Raw genomic sequence first — 18,725 nt, forward strand, 5'->3', positions numbered from 1 at the left:
AACCACCGAGATCATCACGAACCGCATCGTCAAACGATTCTCAGAATCGCTCAAATCATTTCACTCAGACTGGATTTGTAAAGATACATTTGACGGCCTCGTGTTTCCATGTTGCAGTGAACAAAAACAGTTATATTTAATATATATATTTAGTATATAATAAAATACTTGTTTTTAAGCTTTTTATGAATAAAGGTTGCTAAGTAATAAATTATTACCATAACCCTGCTAAGACCACAACCTTTCAATTTGTGCAGGACTGCATTAATGTGAAGACCATGCAGCTGTTTCCAGGTGTTTTATACGACAGAACATTAAACATTTAAAATGAACACTGATGCAGCTTGATCCATGTGCTGTAAATTTATTTACATCTTTATCATAGTGGGAGTAACCCTGACCTTCTTTATTGGAAAAGTATAGCCACCGTTAACAGCACACACAACAGCATAACGTTGTGATGGTTTCTGGTTTTTAAAAAAAGGGAAAATGCGAGCAAAATATTCGCTCCTCTGTTCCTTTGTGGACGGACACTTCCAACAGCAGTATCCAATTGTCACATCAAACGCCTACATCGGATTAAGTGATAACATGGTGTGCAATCATGACAGAGAACTCTCAGCTGTATATTCCATATATTTCAACCTTATACATGTGATCCACAGCTGAACTGGAGAGATCCATTTGAAAATGATCAGACAATGGGGAGAACTGGTGGAGATTAAATATTTCACTTCTTCTTCCTCTTCAGGGATTTCCACTCTCCCTCCTGGGTGGCCAGACTGCCCATTAGCTCTTTCACTTTTCTCTTTCTCTCTGCATCCCTGAAACACAGAATGTGTAAAAGTTAAATCGTCTACTAAGAGAAGCATGAACATTTCTGAACGGATGCTGGAGTTGTATCCACACCTGTTCATGACCTCGTTGAGCTTCTCTCTGGCCAGGAAGCGTGAGTCCTTCCTGATCTCTCTCAGAGCGCCCTTAAACTCCCTCTTGTATTTATGCTTTAGTCGCTCCTTCTCTCTCTCCTCTCTGGTGCTGCCACGCTTCTTTCCATAGTCCAGCCTGATAATAACCAAAAATGGCACACGAAATATTAAAAAAAGAGGGGAGACATCCATCGTAAATCTTTGGCTACCTGAACAATCTGAACTGCTCGATTTGGATGAGCAATTTATTTTGGTGCTTACACTTCAACAATCTTGGGCGTGAGCAGCTTCAGAGGAATAGGCTTTCTCTTGTCAAAAACAAGCGCACTCTGAGTCACAGGCGTGCTGCTAATGGCCTCCACGATCTCACTGCTAAGCTCCTGCAATGACAATGACAAACACTGTTACTAAACACAGAAAATTCATTCAATTAAGATAAAAAAAACAAAAAACAAAAAAAAAACAAAAACAAAAACAAAACAACAAAAAATCAGCACAAATCTGTAACTAACCTGTAATGACTCTGGTAATGTTTGGGTGGAAAGATGTTTTGAAAGAAGCGTTCTGATTGGCTGAAAGATGTGTGTGAAGGAGGGGAGGTCTTTGTAGAGCAAGCAGCACCTCTTCACCAGGTCGAGGCAAGCAGACAAACACGTTAACCTATGAAAAAACACAATTATGAACATTTCAGTTTTATAACTTTTCTCATGTTAATTAGCCTCTATATACCTCAGGTCCTGAAGCTCCGTTCTCACTTCACACATATGACTTTCCTTTCTGCAATCTCAGCCCAGTCTACTTCTGAGGTTCGTTTTAAAAGTTGCTTACAAACACTGCTGCACGTGCAGATCGCAACATTTGATTTTACAAGTACCGTATTTTCCGGACTATAAGTCACACTTAAAATCCTTACATTTTCTCAAAAATCGACAGTGCGCCTTATAATCCGGTGTGCTTTATGTATGAATTCTGGTTGTGCTCACGGACCTCGAACCAAATTTATGTGGTACGCAGCACTTAAAAATCTGTCAAAAAAATGTTTTAGTACGACTTTGGTAAGCTATGAAGCCGCACTGCTTGATGGATTGTCTGAGCATTACGGCCACCGTAGTCAGGAGCCTCGAAGAGTAATCTGGGTCCTAAACTCCGTCCGCTTCAGGTCCCAAAGTCAAACTGTCATGATCCTGGGTCCTTTTGACCCAGCGTTTGGGGTTTTCTGTTCTTCCTCTGTTTAGTGTGTTCTTGTATTTAGTCCGCGTTTCTGAGTTTGTCCTTTCATGCGTAGTTCCTGTTTTATTGTGAAGGTCTGCGTCTTATATGAGTGTTTTCAGTTTGCCTCCCTAGTCTTGTCACGTTAATCACTCCCAGCTGTGTTCACCACCTGTGTAAATTCCCTGTGTTCTCTGAGTGTATTTAAGTTGTGTCTTCTGTCTTAATAGTGGCTGGTTCGTCGGTGTTGTTTCCCCTCGGTCTCCCTGCATCTCTCCATGTGTATTTCCCCGGACCTCCCTGCATCTTCGTTTCTGGTTTGTTTTGTTAGTTTTATCCAGTTTAGGTTCCAGTTTCATGTTCCCAGTGCCTTTGTTGTTTGTTTTTTTTCCTTTGTTAATAAATACTCACCTGCACCAGAGCTGCCGCGTCCTGGTCCTAAATATTCCACACGGCTTGCCCTGGCAAACCGTGACACAAACGAACACTGTGGCATCACTGAGAGTTAAAAACTGTCTAAATTCTTTCATCTTTAATAAAACAATCAGCGTTTAACCAGGTGCAACAATTATGTTTAACATCCAGGCATCCATGAAAACAGAATTTATTAAGTTTAAATGAAGGCAGAAAACTAAACAGCAGTGACGTTTGTAGGGTTACTGAAGTTGAACTACCTGGTATATAATGATGTCCTATGTGATTGCTAGCGACACAGCTATGTTAGCATAACATTAGCACAGTGACGCTGGAAGATGAAGGCTAACTTTTTTCCACTCGATAAAAGTTAACGTGAGGGTTCCCGATGGTTAGGGCCAAATGCAACCGCATGGCAGGATGCTGTAAACGGACCAAACTTCAGTCAGGAGAACAACTGAGATAATCCATCCACAATAGAAGGTTAGTCATTAATATACTGCAACAACATGGGAATAGAGCAGCTGCGAGAGAGTTTAACATTAATGAATCAATGTTACGGAAGTGGAGGAAGCAAGAAGAATGAGTTGAGGAAAGTTTGACTTATCTGACTGTTTTGTTTCGCTTAATGCGCCTTATGGTCCGAAACATACGGTAACTGTTGCCTGCTGTCTATAAATGTCACTCAGAACTACAAAAGCCAAGGCTCACAATCAGAAGGATGAACCTATCCAGTTAGTGTTTCATGGATATTTTACGTGTTAATTGAAATAATGACATGTGGATCTACATTAAAAGTCAGTGATCAATCAAAGTCCTCATTCTCTCAGAACTACAAATTACAAACATGGTGGAGGCCGGGTTGTAGGATATACGGCTGCTTTTGGAACCGCGACACTTGTGTTTATTGATGACGCAACTGATAGAAGCAGCAGCATGAACTCTGAAGTGTAAAGGGCAGTTTTGTTATTAAATACAAAACTGAATGCAGAAAGACCCACAAACAAGAAGCTGAAGGCAGCTACGGTAATCGTCTTCCAGACCATCTCAAGGAGGAAATGCAGCATTTGGTGACGTCCACGGGTTCCAGACTTCAGGGAGTCATTGACCTCTCTAAAAGCATTAGCTCAATTTTCTGTGTGACACTGCACGCCTCCATCTTTACACATTTTAGACACCCTTTAGCCTTCAGTGTACACTCACTATCCTCGCCTGCTTTATCAGCCAGCAGTAATTACCACACCCACTGGCCTCTTCACACACAGCTGCTTGTGTGCATGTGTCACTGTACGGCCTCAAGGAATGCAGAAATTAGACTATGAAACTGAGCAGAGGGACTCTCATGCAGTGGCGTATATAACACTGTGGGGGAAATGGACTGGATCAGACCCCAGGGCACAGCATTTAAAGATGACCCACTGAGTACTATTTGATCAAGACTCATTCTGAGTTATTAGGAACACAAATACTAGAAAACACGACCTGCCCTTTGTAAATTGTACAGCAAAATGATTAGCGGCTCAAAACTGACTGAGGAATAAATTGGAATAATACATATATCAGCCATGAAATTAAAGCTAAGGTGGATAACACTGATTATCTCACTGCAATGGTATCCTTCTTTTAGATCGCGTGGACATCTTTGTGAATGTGTCCTTTTTATGGGAAAAGACGGCAGTGTGAAGAAGGCGAGTGGAAATAGAAATCCTGGCTCCAGCATCATCTGGACGTTATTCTCACCCATACCCCTCACATTTACACTTCTTTATGGCAAGAGCATTCCCTAATGACACTGAGAACAATCGCAGGCCCACTGCAGAAATGGTTCAGGGCTGGTTTGAAGGACATAGAGTTCAAGGTGTTGACTTGGCCTCCATATTTTGGAGGCTCTTTTAATTTTTTTCCCCCATAAATACAACCAGTGGCTGCTGTATTTATGTCTCTGCATGTTTAATGAAATGTTATCGATAATTACCACTCATTACAATACATTAATAAGTATTCGTTTTAGTTGAGCATGAATAAAAATGTATGTTCTGACAAACTGTGCACAATCATGATCTGCTGAAGCCTGAAGCTTAGCTTTGTGCCCACACACCAGCTGCTGTGTGAAACCGTGCTGGCGACTCACCCGAATTCACACAAGTGGATAAATCAGCTCTGAGCCACTCAGTGTATGCAGGTAAACCAAGTATGAAGGCCTATTTTAGGTTTATCAGATGCAAACAGCGGTGGCTGTAATAATAATGAGCATGTTTATCACACAATAATTGCATTAGCACTGTGGAACATGCAGCCAGTTACAGAGAAGATGCGTATGAATGCACGCTTGTGTGCTTCAGTTTTGTCCTTCCAGGAAAAAAAGACAAAAAAAACCAACAAATTAACTTTTTTTAATGTGGCTCCGTTCTTTTTCAATCTAATTATTTCCTTTTTGGTGATCCAAACTGATGATGAACAGTGTGAAGGAGAAGACAAAGGATTTTCTCACACTCCCTCTCTGTCCTCCCACTGTGCCTATAACTGTCTCCAGGAACGTGTTAATCTCTGTTATTACATGGTTATCATACATACTACACTTTTAATAGTCAACAATGGCACTCCTAGATTTACAGATTTGTTGTTGTTTTATTCGGCTACTCTAACAAAGAAATTTTCTAATTTTGGCATAAACCGCGTGTCTGCATCCATCCTCCATGTTCTTACCAGGAGGTTTTGTGGTTGGAGTCTCAGCTGGAAAACAGCTGAACAACTCCGCTGGCAACAGGTGATGATCAAACGTAATTCTGCTCGTCACTCTTCCCCTCTAAAGGTCTTTATTAGGATTATTCACATGCAACATGGCACATCGGCTAATGGAAAAGGCTAATACAGTCTATTGGCTGCAGTTTTGTCTTCTCCTTGCCAAATTACAGCAACAGTCTCACTGAATGACCCTAAATCAGCACTTTCATTAAGAACAACTTACCCCCAACTCTTCTAAAAGACGTTGCCAGTGTTATAATTCAACTAACTTCACTAACCCTTCAAAACCAACCGAGATATTTCATCTTGATTTATGTCCAAAGTTACACTGGTTTCATCTGTTTGTGGAGGGTTTCTTGTTTGTTTGCTTTGATTTTTGGAAAACCTTACTTCACCTCACTACTTTACAGCTAACTCTACTGTACAGTATCTATATTGTATTTATATTATTAAGCTAAGCTGCTGTCCATTTTTTGGCTGCTATAACACTTAATTTCACAATTTTAGGGATAAATGCAGATATTTTTTAAATCTACATAGAACAGCCACAGCGATTATTTGTATTGGACCATTTTAATAATGCCCAGTGCTTGTTTAAGAATTAAAGAAGCATTGAACTAGACTTGACTGAACAAGCAGGGTCATGTTTTACCTGTGGGTATCTCTATCAGGGTCGTTTTCGAGGTCCAGCTGCTGAGTAGCAGAGAGTGGGAGGCTTTTTTTGCTCCAGCTCCTGCAGGACTCTGACGATGACAGCACTAAAAGATCGCTGTATTTTCCTGATGCTCTGAAGGGTGGCACTACAATGTAACCTGCAACACAATGTCAGAGTATGTCAGGTCAGTTTCACACCTTAACAAAGCATACCTGCCGTATAAAAGTGTCATACCCAAAGATGCCTTGTCCTGCACTGCCAGGTGTAGCGTCCCAACCAGGAAATTGATGAGCTCAGGCAGGAAGCGCTTTGAAAAAGAGACATACTCCACTCCCAGAGAGCACAGAACTAAACCCGATGTTAGGTCCTGTAATGATCTCACTGGGCACTGAAAAATTACAAGACATAGACACAAGCACACAAGATTCAGGATTACTGTAGTATACACAGAGAGACAGATCTGGAAAGAAAACAATGAATGAGCAAACAGGTTGTAAATAGGTCTTTTATGTAAGGTTGAAAGACTGAATTCAAAGAGAAAAACTCAGTTGAATTTGCTCAGCAAGAACACTACAACATGTCAGCCCACAAATCCTTGGGAGCATTTTGGGAAAGCACTACAAGGTAGAAGCGTTCCTTGGAGAGGGAACCTTTGGTGTCGTGGCCAAATGTCGCAATACAAAAACCAAAAAAAGCCGTGGCTGAAATTTTGCAACAGGCAAGATTGGAGCTTCAATCCCAGGAAACTCGAGCTATAACACTTCAGCATCTTGATGAGCTCAAACGACTAATCACGCTTAGAACAGGACCGCAGTAGGGACGCATGGTCTGTGTCAACACACAGACCATGCGTTTGTCAAACTCAAACACATTTGTTTCAAATAACTTACAGAATGTTCACATAACAAGAAGCATTGACTTTGTCCCTCATCATTTCATGATCTTTGGAAAAGTTTACTAACGCTATGCTAAATTAATTCAGATATATATGCATTTGGTTAATTTGCAACCGAGGCTTAATGTCTATTTGGTACAATTCTAGCAAGAACAATGAAAAGAGAGATTGTCATCTAGTGTATATTTGGCATTTTGAACAGGTCTATTCTAAATATTATTTTGATTTAACTTCTGATTTTTACCTGTTTAGAATTGTAGTTTAAACTTTTTCTTATTTGCTTAAGCCTAAGTGAAATTAAAATTAAATTAAAATCACCACCTGAAAAAATTAAAATAAGTTTTGTGATCCTTCTTTTCCAAATTGACTCTTTTATCTTGTGCCGTAGGCTACAGCTTCATAGTGGTCGTAGTAAGCAAGTCTCAATTTCAACTGTGAAGAGAAGACTTAGAGCTGCAGGTTTGACAGGACAAGACAAAAGAGGCTTGCCTGGGCCATGAAACACAGCCATTCGACTACTGAAGACTGGAAAAGGTATTATGGACCGAAAGGCTACCACAGCATTCTGCAGCGCCATGCTGTACCCTCTGGTATGCTCCTAGTTAGTCAGGGGTTCATCCTACAGCAAGATGATGACCCAAAACATAAGTCTAAAGCTGGGCTTACACTGTGCGATTTTTGGCCCATTTTGAGACGATTTTTCAGTCGTGCGACCGTTTTGGTGATCGGCCCGATTCTGGCCTTCATCGTGCGTCGTGCATGGTGTAGTATACGTGGGGTAACGAGAAGCGATTAACACCTCACGACCAGCTCCCGATCATCAATCGCTTGGTCGTGAGGGTGTCACCGCAGCTGCTCACACTGCGCACGCGCAAACACATAAATGTCAGTGAAAAAGACGGAGTAGAAACGGCAGTGCAGCGTGTGATCTGGACACAAGCGATGGAGGCACAACTTGTAGAACTTTGGAAAGCTCATCCGAGCCTTTTCGATGTGGCCTCACAAAATTATCACGGCCACAACGACCGTGAAAATAGTTGGATCTACACTGCTGCTCAATCACAGCTGCCTGATCAGTGTTTTTCATTAGCAATTTAGCAAAGTTGATGGTGGTGGTGTGCGTGTCTGTGTGAGTGAAAGACAGAGAGGGAGAGCGAGCGACAGATTTTCTGGTAAACCTTCATTTTTATGTACGCACAGTGTGAGCACTCGGGTCGCATCAGAGCATCGGGCCGTATAGTGTGAGACCCTGCATCGTGACCTATGAACTTCTAACCTCTGCGAGTCAATCGTACAGTTTGAGCAGAAGCTGAATAACAGTGTTTGCCCAGCTTAAGCTATGACAGAACTACCTCAGGAAAAAGAACAAAATGGTAAACTTTAAAACAGCGGTCCCAACCTTTTTTGCGCCACGGACCGGTTTATGCCCGACAATATTTGCACGGACCGGCCTTTAAGGTGTCGCGGATAAATACAACAAAAAAAAAAAAAAACTAGTACCGGAACCGAAAAAAAGAAGATGTATTCATAACACACGTGAAAAGACCCAGGAAAACAAAGTTAACGATAAAAACGATAACAAAATAACGCTGAAAACCGATAAAAACCCTGAAAACCATACATTTCACACCTGAGCCTCAACTCTCGCGGCCCGGTACCAAACAACTCACGGACCGGTACCGGTCCGAGGCCCGGGGGTTGGGGACCGCTGCTTTAAAACAGAGTGGCCAGCACACTCTCTAGACTTAAACTCCTTCGAGCTGGTTTGGGATGTACTGGACAGAAGAGTGAAAGCAAAGCAACCTACAAGTGCTACACATTTATGGGAACTTCTGCAACAGCTATGGGAAGAACATTTGATTTCTATTTTAGAAAGAAAGCCACATGTGGGTTCAGCGATTATATCTGCCAAAGGGGACTTTGATGATTCAAAAATGTAGAAAACATTTTGGTCTATAAATTCATTCCCTGGTTTCTTTTTTAACTCCAATTACTTAATTGTACTATGCTTTCATTTCAGAATGCAAACAGACATTAAACATTAATACCATGTTTGAATTAAAATATCAACATGCAACACTAGGCCTTTGGACCATTTTTCTAAGGGTAATCGTCATACCATAAAGATTGTATGCATGTGTATGTGCTGCCTATTTCCTCCTACATGAGAAGACATGTCTTGAAAGTTTGCAGAAATAACATGAAATATCTAAATCGCATATACAAATATGTTATACAAACCCACAATCATATAGATTTGTACATTTGACAGGTCAGTTAATTACAGTATAGAATGTCAGACTAGAATGGTGAGTCAGAATATAAGCATACACATGTTTGCATGTTTCCTATCCCTGTGAGGACCATGCACTCACTGAGGGCAGTCAACTTGATGATAATGACAGTGAGGAAGAGTGGAACCCAGAAACAATTTTGATGTACAGTTAGGAGGTCAGGGGCCATTTCAGGATAAGCCTCATGTGATGTGTGGGTAAGCATTCGTGTGTGTATGGAAAGGACAAAATATGTGCACGTGTGTTCGTGTATGTCTGTTGGTAACATAGAAAGGACTACCAGGATTCAATGTGATGGCCTCCTGACATTTAACAGCAACTGTTTTCTGAAGTTCCACAGAAAAGTAATTAATGACACACGCACACACACACAGGGTAGCAGCTAGGCAAGTTCAACACTCGATAAGATCCCAAACTGCTCAAACAACACAGATATTAAAAGATATGTAAAAATATTAAAATGTCTGTGTGTACCTTGGTGAGAGCCTGGCTGATGAAAAGCAGCGCTGGAGTTGTAACTGGGTGCCTGAAGTCTGAGGTAGGAAACAGCAGGGCTGTCACCTTAAGGTAGATGAGCTTTAAAAAGAAGGAAATATACAAATGAAGGTGCAACACATACAATAACAAGTGTCTTTACATTAGAGAATTCATTTTATTAATCCTACTTTAAAAACATCTGGGACAAAGTCCAAAGCATTCACTTAAATCCTGAACGTAACACATCAAACGTTAAACGTCTATTAAATCTTTTAAGAAAACAATTGCACTTCTACACAGTCCTAGTTACATTTTGACTAATATCAGTTTGAACAGTGTCTGATTGTTGAGTTGCCAGAATCAGATGAGCAAAGAGAGGATCTGATAAAAGTAAGCTCATCCAGCTCTTCTTCAGTTCTTACCCCAGGCTCAGGGCAGCAGAGTGAACGATTCGCAGCATGCCTTGCTGGCTTTTACTGTGAGGGATGACTGAGCGACGGAGGCACAAATAACAGGCCTTTAAACAGATCGGCAGTCAACTCTCATTTTATTCCCCTTTTAATCACAGCAGTGGGTTAGTGAGCAATATTTACAGTGCAGATTGATTTTTCATCAAAACTAAATCAAACTACTAACGAAACTATTTAAACCAGGCTAAACTTTGTTTCAGTGCAACCACTGCGGCCTACTCATCATCATAGCCTGACACACAATGATCCCCACAACAGGAAATGGGCCACTGCTCAATCCATCATTCAGAGACAATGATAATAAGTTAACAGATTATATAGAGAGAATCTACCTGCTCTTTAGAAATATATACATTTTAGAACCAGTACTTTCAATCAGCCTCTCATGACTACCATGGCAGTATTACTCACTCACACACACAGTGCAGCTGAGTTAAAAGTTCTGTGTAGTGTGTTAAGAGGTCACGGTACAAGCACTGATCAAAATCAGCTGGGATGAAATCAAACTGTAAGAAGCTCTATCCACCACATGCTTGCTTAAAGATGAATCACTAGTTTTCTTTATATAACACTGGAAGGTCTTAACATTGATTCAAGCATTGATTCTACCTGAAGCGAGAATGGCGCAGGCCTACGAATCAGTCAGTCCCTGAATGAGCTGACATTTAAAGACTCCAAAATCTATAAACACCACGGTGAACATCAAACATTTACCACAATCAAAGTAAGCAATTCATACCATGTCTAGTGTAGGTAAAGCTGCGTGACCTTTGACCTCAAGCGTCTCTTCCATGCTATGAGCGGCATCTCCGAGGATGCTCTGCATAGCCTTACAGGCTGCATCTGGAAACATCTGGCACAGAGCGTACACCTCGCTGCAGAGAGATTTGCAAAAGGTAAAGAAATGTCTTTATTTCAAGGACTAAATATTTTGAAGCCTCTTTCTGAACTCACGGTATGAGCTTATCAATGGTGCTAAGTTCAGGTGGACTCCTAGTGGCCAGCTCTCCGATGTACTCCAACAGAAAGCCAAAAAGTTTCTGGAACAGAGAGAGCTCTGTGAATTCACATAACGGTGAAAGCTGCCGACTCATCGCACATGTGCATCCAACTCTGTAACTGTACCTGCAGTTTGAGTTTATTGCCTACAGCCAAACTGGGGTGGTTGCTCTTTTGAGTTCTGGCCACAATGAGGCGCTGGTTGTCAGAGGTGTGACCACGTAGCATATCCTTCAGATCGTTGTAGCTCTCAGGGGCTGTGAGAGGAAGAAGAAGAACAATACAGTATTGGATATTTTGTAAGGGAAAGAACTAACTATAACTAAACATGACACTAATCTGCCTTTTTTTTTTTTTTTTAATTTTAATGAGTAATAAATTCTGGTACCAGCAAATGTGTATGGGAGCTCTGCTTTGGCTGCCTCCTGCTGGGCCTTCACTTCCTCTTTGCTGAGAGTCTTCTTCGGCTTGGGGCTGGCCTCTTCCTCCTCCTCATTTTCGCTTTCTTGCTCAGACTCGAGGTCTGAGTGGCCATCATCTTCACCACTTCCCTCCTCCTCTTCTTCCTCCTCCTCTTCTTCTTCTTCCTCAACTTCATCCTCCTCTGCATCCGATTCCTGTTCCTCACTGCTCTCGCCCTCTCCTTCTTCATCTTCATCTTCAGCCTCATCTTCTTCTTCTCCTTCCTCCTCCCCCATGTTCCATTTTCCATCCTATGGACAGGAATAACACATTAAGATAAAAATCAACAGTCATACTAGGAGGAATAACCCAAAGTAACAAAACTGTTCTGCATTGTGTCGTCTCACACCTGATAAGCCAGAGTCTTCTTGTCGTGTTTATCCAGAATGAAGCCGTCATTGAGGTCATCAGCAGAGAAGTGAATCAGACTTTGTGCACCTTCCACGATTTCCTCTCCCATCATCCTCCTGAGACGGTCAGCCTGTAGAAAGATCAGATGATAGCAACTGGTCGTTATCAATTACTTCTCTAATTAAATTCACCATTAAAGTAAAATCTCAAGGCGATCTCAGGTGACCGTAACTCAAATCTCAATCTGGAGAACAGCAAAGCTGCTTTTTTTGGAAAACCTGTACAGTTATTGGTTTCTGTTAGTTACATTGTCCCATGATTCCCAAACTTAGGGGAAGACTTTTGAAAGGAGAAAAACTAATCACAGATTCTGATAGGATAGGGAAGGGGTTAAGGATTACAGGTACTTAGATCTCACAAGGTCAAACCGCATTTGAATGCTGCCTTTGACGTGACTGTCATAAGAGCAAGAAGCTACTTCTCCTGTCAAAATGTAAGAGCTGCATCGTATAAGGCTACAATGTGGCTTTCCAGTGTCTTTTCTACGTGGCTCCTGTTAGCTGAGAGCTCGATTTATTGGGACAGATGTGTCTATCAAGAGGTATTTTCTCTTTTTAAAGACTGAGAATAAAACCTGATTTCAATTAAAAAGGAAAAAAAAAACAAAGAAAGATCAGGCGATTAACATCAAAGTGCTTGACAGCTGCAGACAACAAGGCAAATTTCCACAGAGCAAATGTACCTCGAGTTTCTGCAGCTTCTCTCTCTCTTCCTTGGCTAGCTCCTCTGGAGTTTTCATCTTCTCTGAGGGCTGAGCCTTCATCTCAAAGCCGAGCTCTCTGACCATCATGTCATATTCCTCCAGCTAGAAAACACAAACATGAAGCAAAAGGTATTTATTACAAAAAAAAAAAAAACAAACAAAAAAAAAAAAAAAACACACACACATCTGGGTGGAATGGTCTTTTTGCAGACTCATTTGTGTATTCCTACTTTGGGTTTCTCCTCCTGTTTGTCAGCTTTGGGCGTCTTTTTCACCATCAGAGACTGTATGTTCTTCCAGTCTTGATCCAGCTTCTCGGTCAGCTCCTGGGCCTCCTCTCTCTGCACCTGGCGTTCCCTCTGAGAACAAGCCCCAGACATCAGCCCTTACCAGTTTAGCAAAGTCTGTAATCTGCAACAATATGACAGGCAAAGGCAGCATGGGCCAAAATCCATCAGCAGGACCGAAGCCTTACCTTCTCCTGCTTGGACTTCTGGATGAGCTCTTCAATGAGCTCCTGCCTGGATTTTGCCCTCTGGCCTCCCTCCTCCTCCTCCCCCAATGCCTTCTTCCTGAGGAGACCACCTCCTCCTCCGAAGTGGGACGCAGTGAGCTCAGCTAGGTGTGAAAGAAAAATAATGTCACTAATAAATGCCAGCTCTGTCATCTATAATAACACTTGTGTTCACTCCAAGCTGTGGGCTGGGAATGAAAAAAGATGGGCAACATGTTTGGGAATATGCAGGAAAATTAATTAACATTAATTCCCCCCATATCAAGGTGAGCTTATCTGGAGGATAACAAACAGTGACTATTAAAATATCAAAGTATTTAAATGAAAATGGATTCAAGGTACAACAGGAATATAAGAACCATGTACATGTGGAAAAAATCCATTCATCTGGCACTCAGACTCACCAGACAATAGACCCTTTTCTTCTGATTCATCATCGCTATTCACAACATCATTGAATTTCTCCATTTCAGCCAAAGACTGGCCATAATGAGTCAGCTCTTCCTCCTCATTCAGGTTGTACACGTCCTTCTTCTCATGGACGCGCTAATAATAAAATACAAAGTAACAGAAGGTGTAGGTTTGGTACATCTGTGCACAAGCCAGTTTATTTTCACTTTTTTCATTATGCAGCTTGGACAAAAGAAGTGACAAATCGTTGCCTGTAAGTCTAGTATTAACATGACCAGTTAGGTCAACAAGTATTTAAACACGGTCGTTATTATGCTGTGATAGATTAGAAGTGAGCCAAGGCTGCAATGAAGAATAAACTGCATTTAGTTTATACAGGCTCTAAAGGACTTAGAAAAACTAAAAATTGATCTATCAGGCCTTTACTGAAGCCACCTTCAGATGCTGCGCAATTGTGGGTCTTTCTGTATCCAGTTTTTTACAGACCGGCCTTTAAGGTGTCGCGGATAAATACATCAAAATAAAACTAGTACCGGTACCGAAAAAAGAAGATTTATTCATATCACACGTGAAAAGACCCAGGAAAACCAAGTTAACGATAAAAACAATAACAAAATAACGCTGAAAACCGATAAAAACCCTGATAACCATACATTTCACACCTGAGCCTCAACTCTCGCGGCCCGGTACCAAACGACTCACGGACCGGTACCGGTCTGAGGCCCGGGGGTTGGGGACCGCTGGTCTAGAATCAACATTTCAGGCCATAAAAAGGAAGTGACGAGACTTTGTTTTTTTTTTTAAATTGGAAAAAAGAAAAAAAATGTCTGAAATTCACAAAAAGTTAAATGCAGGTTTTTTGTTAAACTTCTCAAGTCTGGACTTGAATCACATCATGACTGGTTTATAGCAAATCTAATGAGTTATGGAGGATGTACACACTGATTAAGTAAACGACTGATGCTATATCCACAATGACGAAAGTAACACACACAAAAAAGAAAGAAATCATGTTAATCACTAAATGCTTGGCTTATTTTATCTATTCTTTATTTCACAACCTGATGATCAATGTGTCCTTTCAGGCAGCAATAAACACATCGCATCACTGACCTGTCTCTCCATCGTGAACCTCTGGAGAATTTTGTCTTCGGGTGCCATCTTGGTGTCATACTCTCCAAAACGTCTGTCAATAAATTTGCTGCATCTGTTCTTCTGTTTGTATTCCTTCAGCAGGGTCTCTTTTCTCTATAAATTAAAAAAAGAACTGCTTATTAATTACAAGCTGCCTAAACCCTATCAATTTAAAAAACAAAAAATAATAATAATCACACAAATTAGAAACAACAAATGATGAAGATTTTACTTTTCTTGGCACTTCTGCTTGTATTTAGACCGGTTCACGGCTCTCTCTGTTCTTACAACCCTCTCAGTGACTCCTGCAGAAAGTCCCTCTCCCAGCATGACTGTGTGAGCACCAGGCTTCACAGCACAGATAGTGTTAAATGCACAGCGAGCTGTGAGCAAAGGCTGCCAGAACAGAAAAGTTTGTGGCTCCAATTCTCTGGATCTTTGGAGATTTTGGCTTAAGCAGTAGAGAGCTTATATACAAAACAGGTAAGAAAAGCCTTTAACTGTCTAGTTAAAGGCCAAGTTAGCAGGAAGTCTTCAGTTTAGGACTTGAAAACGGAAATCTTTCATACCATCAATGCAGGGACACCGATGCCAGACACAAAACATAAAAAGATATAGTTAATAGTTAAATTCATATATGATTTACACGATGTTTAGATAAACAGTTTTCAGCACTGACGGTCGTGCAATGCAGTGTAACTGGTCTTTCCAAAAATATGAATACAATTTAATAAAACAGTACTAAGCATCAGCAAATCCCTCTAAAGTGAGCTCACACCTGAACACAAGGTCACGTGAGTTCATTAAAACATAATAGGGGCTGTCTCTTACCTTATTGACGGCCTTGGATCGAGATACACCGGGCAGACCCACATCATGCTTGCTTTTTCTCCCGAGGACATCAAATTTCTTTCTGTTGATTTTCACCTCAAACGGGTTGTTTTTGATCTCAGAGGAGGTTTTGGTCTTTCGCACCTTGTCAGCAAGGCTCCTCTTCTTCGGCGCCTTCCCCATCTGTAACAAAGCAATGGCTGAGTTAACATTACTGTCTCTTCCCCTCCTCTGGTTGTTTACAGCTTAAATCTTAGATCCTATGATAGTTAATTATATTTATTTACTTCCTGGGAGTTTCGCTTTTTTCCTGCGACTTCTACAGGATACATTTTTTTGTCATCGTTATACTGGGCTAATGCTAGCTTAAAAATGAGCTTTTAAAGCATTCAGGTTTACAAAACAGACAAACTTGTTAGATGAAAATGCCAAATGAAATAGCATACGATGTTAAATCCACAAGAAAATATTGGGCTACTTTCAGGACAGTTAGCTTCACTGTGAACCGTCAACAGCTTGTAAACAAACTCACATTTTCACAGACAGGAGGTGCTCACCTTTTAGCCGCGTTGACGCGTCGGATTATTAAGTCCAGGCGGAACAAAAGATGAGGAGGAAAAGCTTCAGCGACACTAAATTCAAGAAATAATTGTTTAATATATCCCTGCCCACGTTGCTTCACTGATTTCCATTTCTTACAGCGTGCACAGCCTGAGGTGAAAGTTCACCACAATAGAGCAGACATGAGGTACTTCCGGTGGAAAAGCTCCTACAGCGCCTCTAGAGTTTAAAGGTGGAAGTTCACCCTTCAAAATCAAGAAGTAGAGACGAAGCCTCCTGCAGTTATCGTAGCAAATTCAAACTGTGTTTATACAGATGGATGAAAAATTAAAAGAAATTGAAAGAAAGCCTAGTAGCTAGTAGTTCCTAGTAGCTTAGGAAGGCTAATATTACGAATACTAAACATTCCAATATAATAGAAGCAGCCAAAATCTGTGAAATACTTTTTGTAGCAGCGTTTTCAAGCATATCATTTTTTATTTATCCATCTATCCATCCATTCATCCATCCAATTTGTTCTGGTTATCCAGTTCAGGGTCACGGCAATGGGGTGAGATGTGCCAGTATGCTACAGATCATAGAGAGACAGACAACCATTCATACACACCTACAGCCAACAATTTAGAATCACTCATTAACCTGATGCCACACAGACTGTGGGAGGAAGCCAGAGTGCCAAGACAAAACAGACACAAAGAAACATGCAAACCCCACACAGAAAGGCCCCAGACTGGATTAATTCATTGTTGTTGTTTTTTTGTCTGTTTTTCTCTTCCAGTGCCAATAAAATGAGACAGCTCATTTTGACCCCAACAAGGCAATCAGAACAAGTGAATGGAATGAAATAACTTCTAGCAACGAACATGCTGACCTTGTGTCTGCACAACAATTTTATTATAAGGAAGTACACCCCACTGTGTCCAATTTACACCCAATGTTTTGACCCCCTTAAATAAAAACTGGAACTGCATTTTGAAGGTCAATGCAGTGTCCTGCAATTTAGGGTTTTTCATCAATGTTTACTATCTGCAGAAAGCTGTATATTATTAATGTTCTGTGATAGCTATGATCTCCAAAATTAAAAGCAGAAACAACTGAACATAATTCACTGAAGTACAGAGTTCGAGCAGTAAATTGTTTTGTGTGTTGACTAATCTGCTAAACTACATAGCAGGAGGGAATTGCAAAATTGTAGCAGTGAGAGTCAAAATGCTGCTGCTGGTGGAGATGTAGCAGGTAGAGACGTGTATGAGGTTCTCTAATTAGAGTCTGAAAGGCTAGTGACAGAACAGAGGATGAACAGTTCACAGAAGAAAAGCTAGAGAATGATCAGGCCTGAGGGTTTGAAGGACATGGGGCGACCATAAGGAATTAAGACGAGGAGATGCGACCATGATTTGTCTGAGTTATTAAAATTTACGTGATCCTATAAGGATAGAAAGGAGAGTAAAGACTATGAAAGCCCTGGCTGTTTCACAGTCGTCATCTCAAAGTAATAATTTCTGTATGAATCCAGGAAAAATGTCCCATCAGATCATCAGCTCAATTAATCCCAGAGGCACCCAAGGTTGGGATGTTTTTAACAGTGAAAGTGTGAAACTCTTCATCTAACCTGAAAACAGGAAGTAGACTGATTCGTCACAGATCTAAACATTTTCAAGAAAAGCACAACCCCCCCTACACACTGTTTCCCATGGAGTGGTGATTAGACTGGAAATCAATTTGAGGTTCCCATGGCTAAACTGACATCATTAGCTTCACTGCAGGCTGACTAATGAATAACTGCATCATGTAATGGGTAATTAATTGTGGCAACACAGCTGTACTATAAACAGATGCCAGCACATCCACACAAACACACTTAACACACGAATCAAAGCATAGCCACCTATCACAAAGAGATTTAAGATGTTTGTGACTGTTTTCCAGGATATTATCATGAAATTAATGATCCTGCGTGTAAATTAGGTTAGCATTTCTTTCCTCCACAACTTAATGAATTACATAACAGCTGACATTCCAAACTATTTTTCATTGGCTAATATGACCAACAAGAAGATAGAGGCACACAGGAGAACAACAAACACTTTTAGTTGCTTGATTTATTTGTGGCTTGCAGTGTTGGGGAGTAACGGAATACATGTACCGCCGTTACGTATTTAAAATACAAAATATGAGTAACTGTATTCCGTTACAGTTACCGTTTAAAAAGGTGGTATTCAGAATACAGTTACTTTGTTGAAATAAATGGATTACACTGCGGTACTTTCCTGTTTCATTTTGTCGCGGGTCAGGACTGTTTGGGTTTTGTTTGACAGCTACGTTCTGTTGTTCCAGGCGGCAGCGTTACGGTTACCATGGTTACAGGGCGACGCTCTCTCTCTCTCTCTGCGACTGTGTGTTTCCTGGGTGAGAGAGCGCCTTTTCGTTGTTGTTGTTGTTGTGCTAAGCTAACAGGCAGAATGCTACAAGCATAGCTCTAAAGAATGTAGCATCATGGGCAGTGCAGTCCGTGTTGCAGGGAGAATGGACTGCCATACACGTTATGGGTCTGTGAGCGCGAGGAGGGAGAAAAAGGGGAGTGGAAAGGTACGAGTTGTCATCGAGCAAA

General features: G+C 41.1%; 1 protein-coding gene across 1 annotated transcript; it reads right to left on the minus strand.

The window, feature by feature from the left end:
* Positions 1–348: 348 nt before the first annotated feature.
* Positions 349–16,292, minus strand: nop14 (NOP14 nucleolar protein homolog (yeast)). The gene is made up of 19 exons (XM_084935398.1): positions 16,111–16,292; positions 15,554–15,736; positions 14,702–14,836; positions 13,582–13,723; positions 13,139–13,281; positions 12,894–13,022; positions 12,643–12,765; positions 11,899–12,030; positions 11,476–11,800; positions 11,214–11,344; positions 11,043–11,128; positions 10,828–10,963; positions 9,616–9,717; positions 6,187–6,340; positions 5,950–6,109; positions 1,442–1,589; positions 1,191–1,309; positions 910–1,065; positions 349–824 (listed from the first exon to the last, which is right to left on the minus strand). Exons 2-19 carry the CDS (start codon positions 15,734–15,736, stop codon positions 731–733), a joined length of 2,598 nt encoding a protein of 865 aa, XP_084791524.1. The 5' UTR covers positions 16,111–16,292; the 3' UTR covers positions 349–730.
* Positions 16,293–18,725: the final 2,433 nt, after the last annotated feature.

Source organism: Perissodus microlepis, chromosome 7 (genome assembly GCF_051167445.1).
Source record: "Perissodus microlepis isolate ML-2025 ecotype Zambia chromosome 7, ASM5116744v1, whole genome shotgun sequence".
Taxonomy (NCBI): Eukaryota; Metazoa; Chordata; class Actinopteri; order Cichliformes; family Cichlidae; genus Perissodus; species Perissodus microlepis.

Bases quoted from the DNA above. Each gene is read 5' to 3' on its own strand.
- nop14 (XM_084935398.1), bottom strand. From the start codon at position 15,736: ATGGGGAAGGCGCCGAAGAAGAGGAGCCTTGCTGACAAGGTGCGAAAG. The intron at 11,345-11,475 runs GTACCAGAATTT...TTCCTCTCACAG, and splicing joins GCTCCCATACACATTTGCTG to CCCCTGAGAGCTACAACGAT. The intron at 6,110-6,186 runs GTATGACACTTT...ATTGTGTTGCAG, and splicing joins GCAGGACAAGGCATCTTTGG to GTTACATTGTAGTGCCACCC.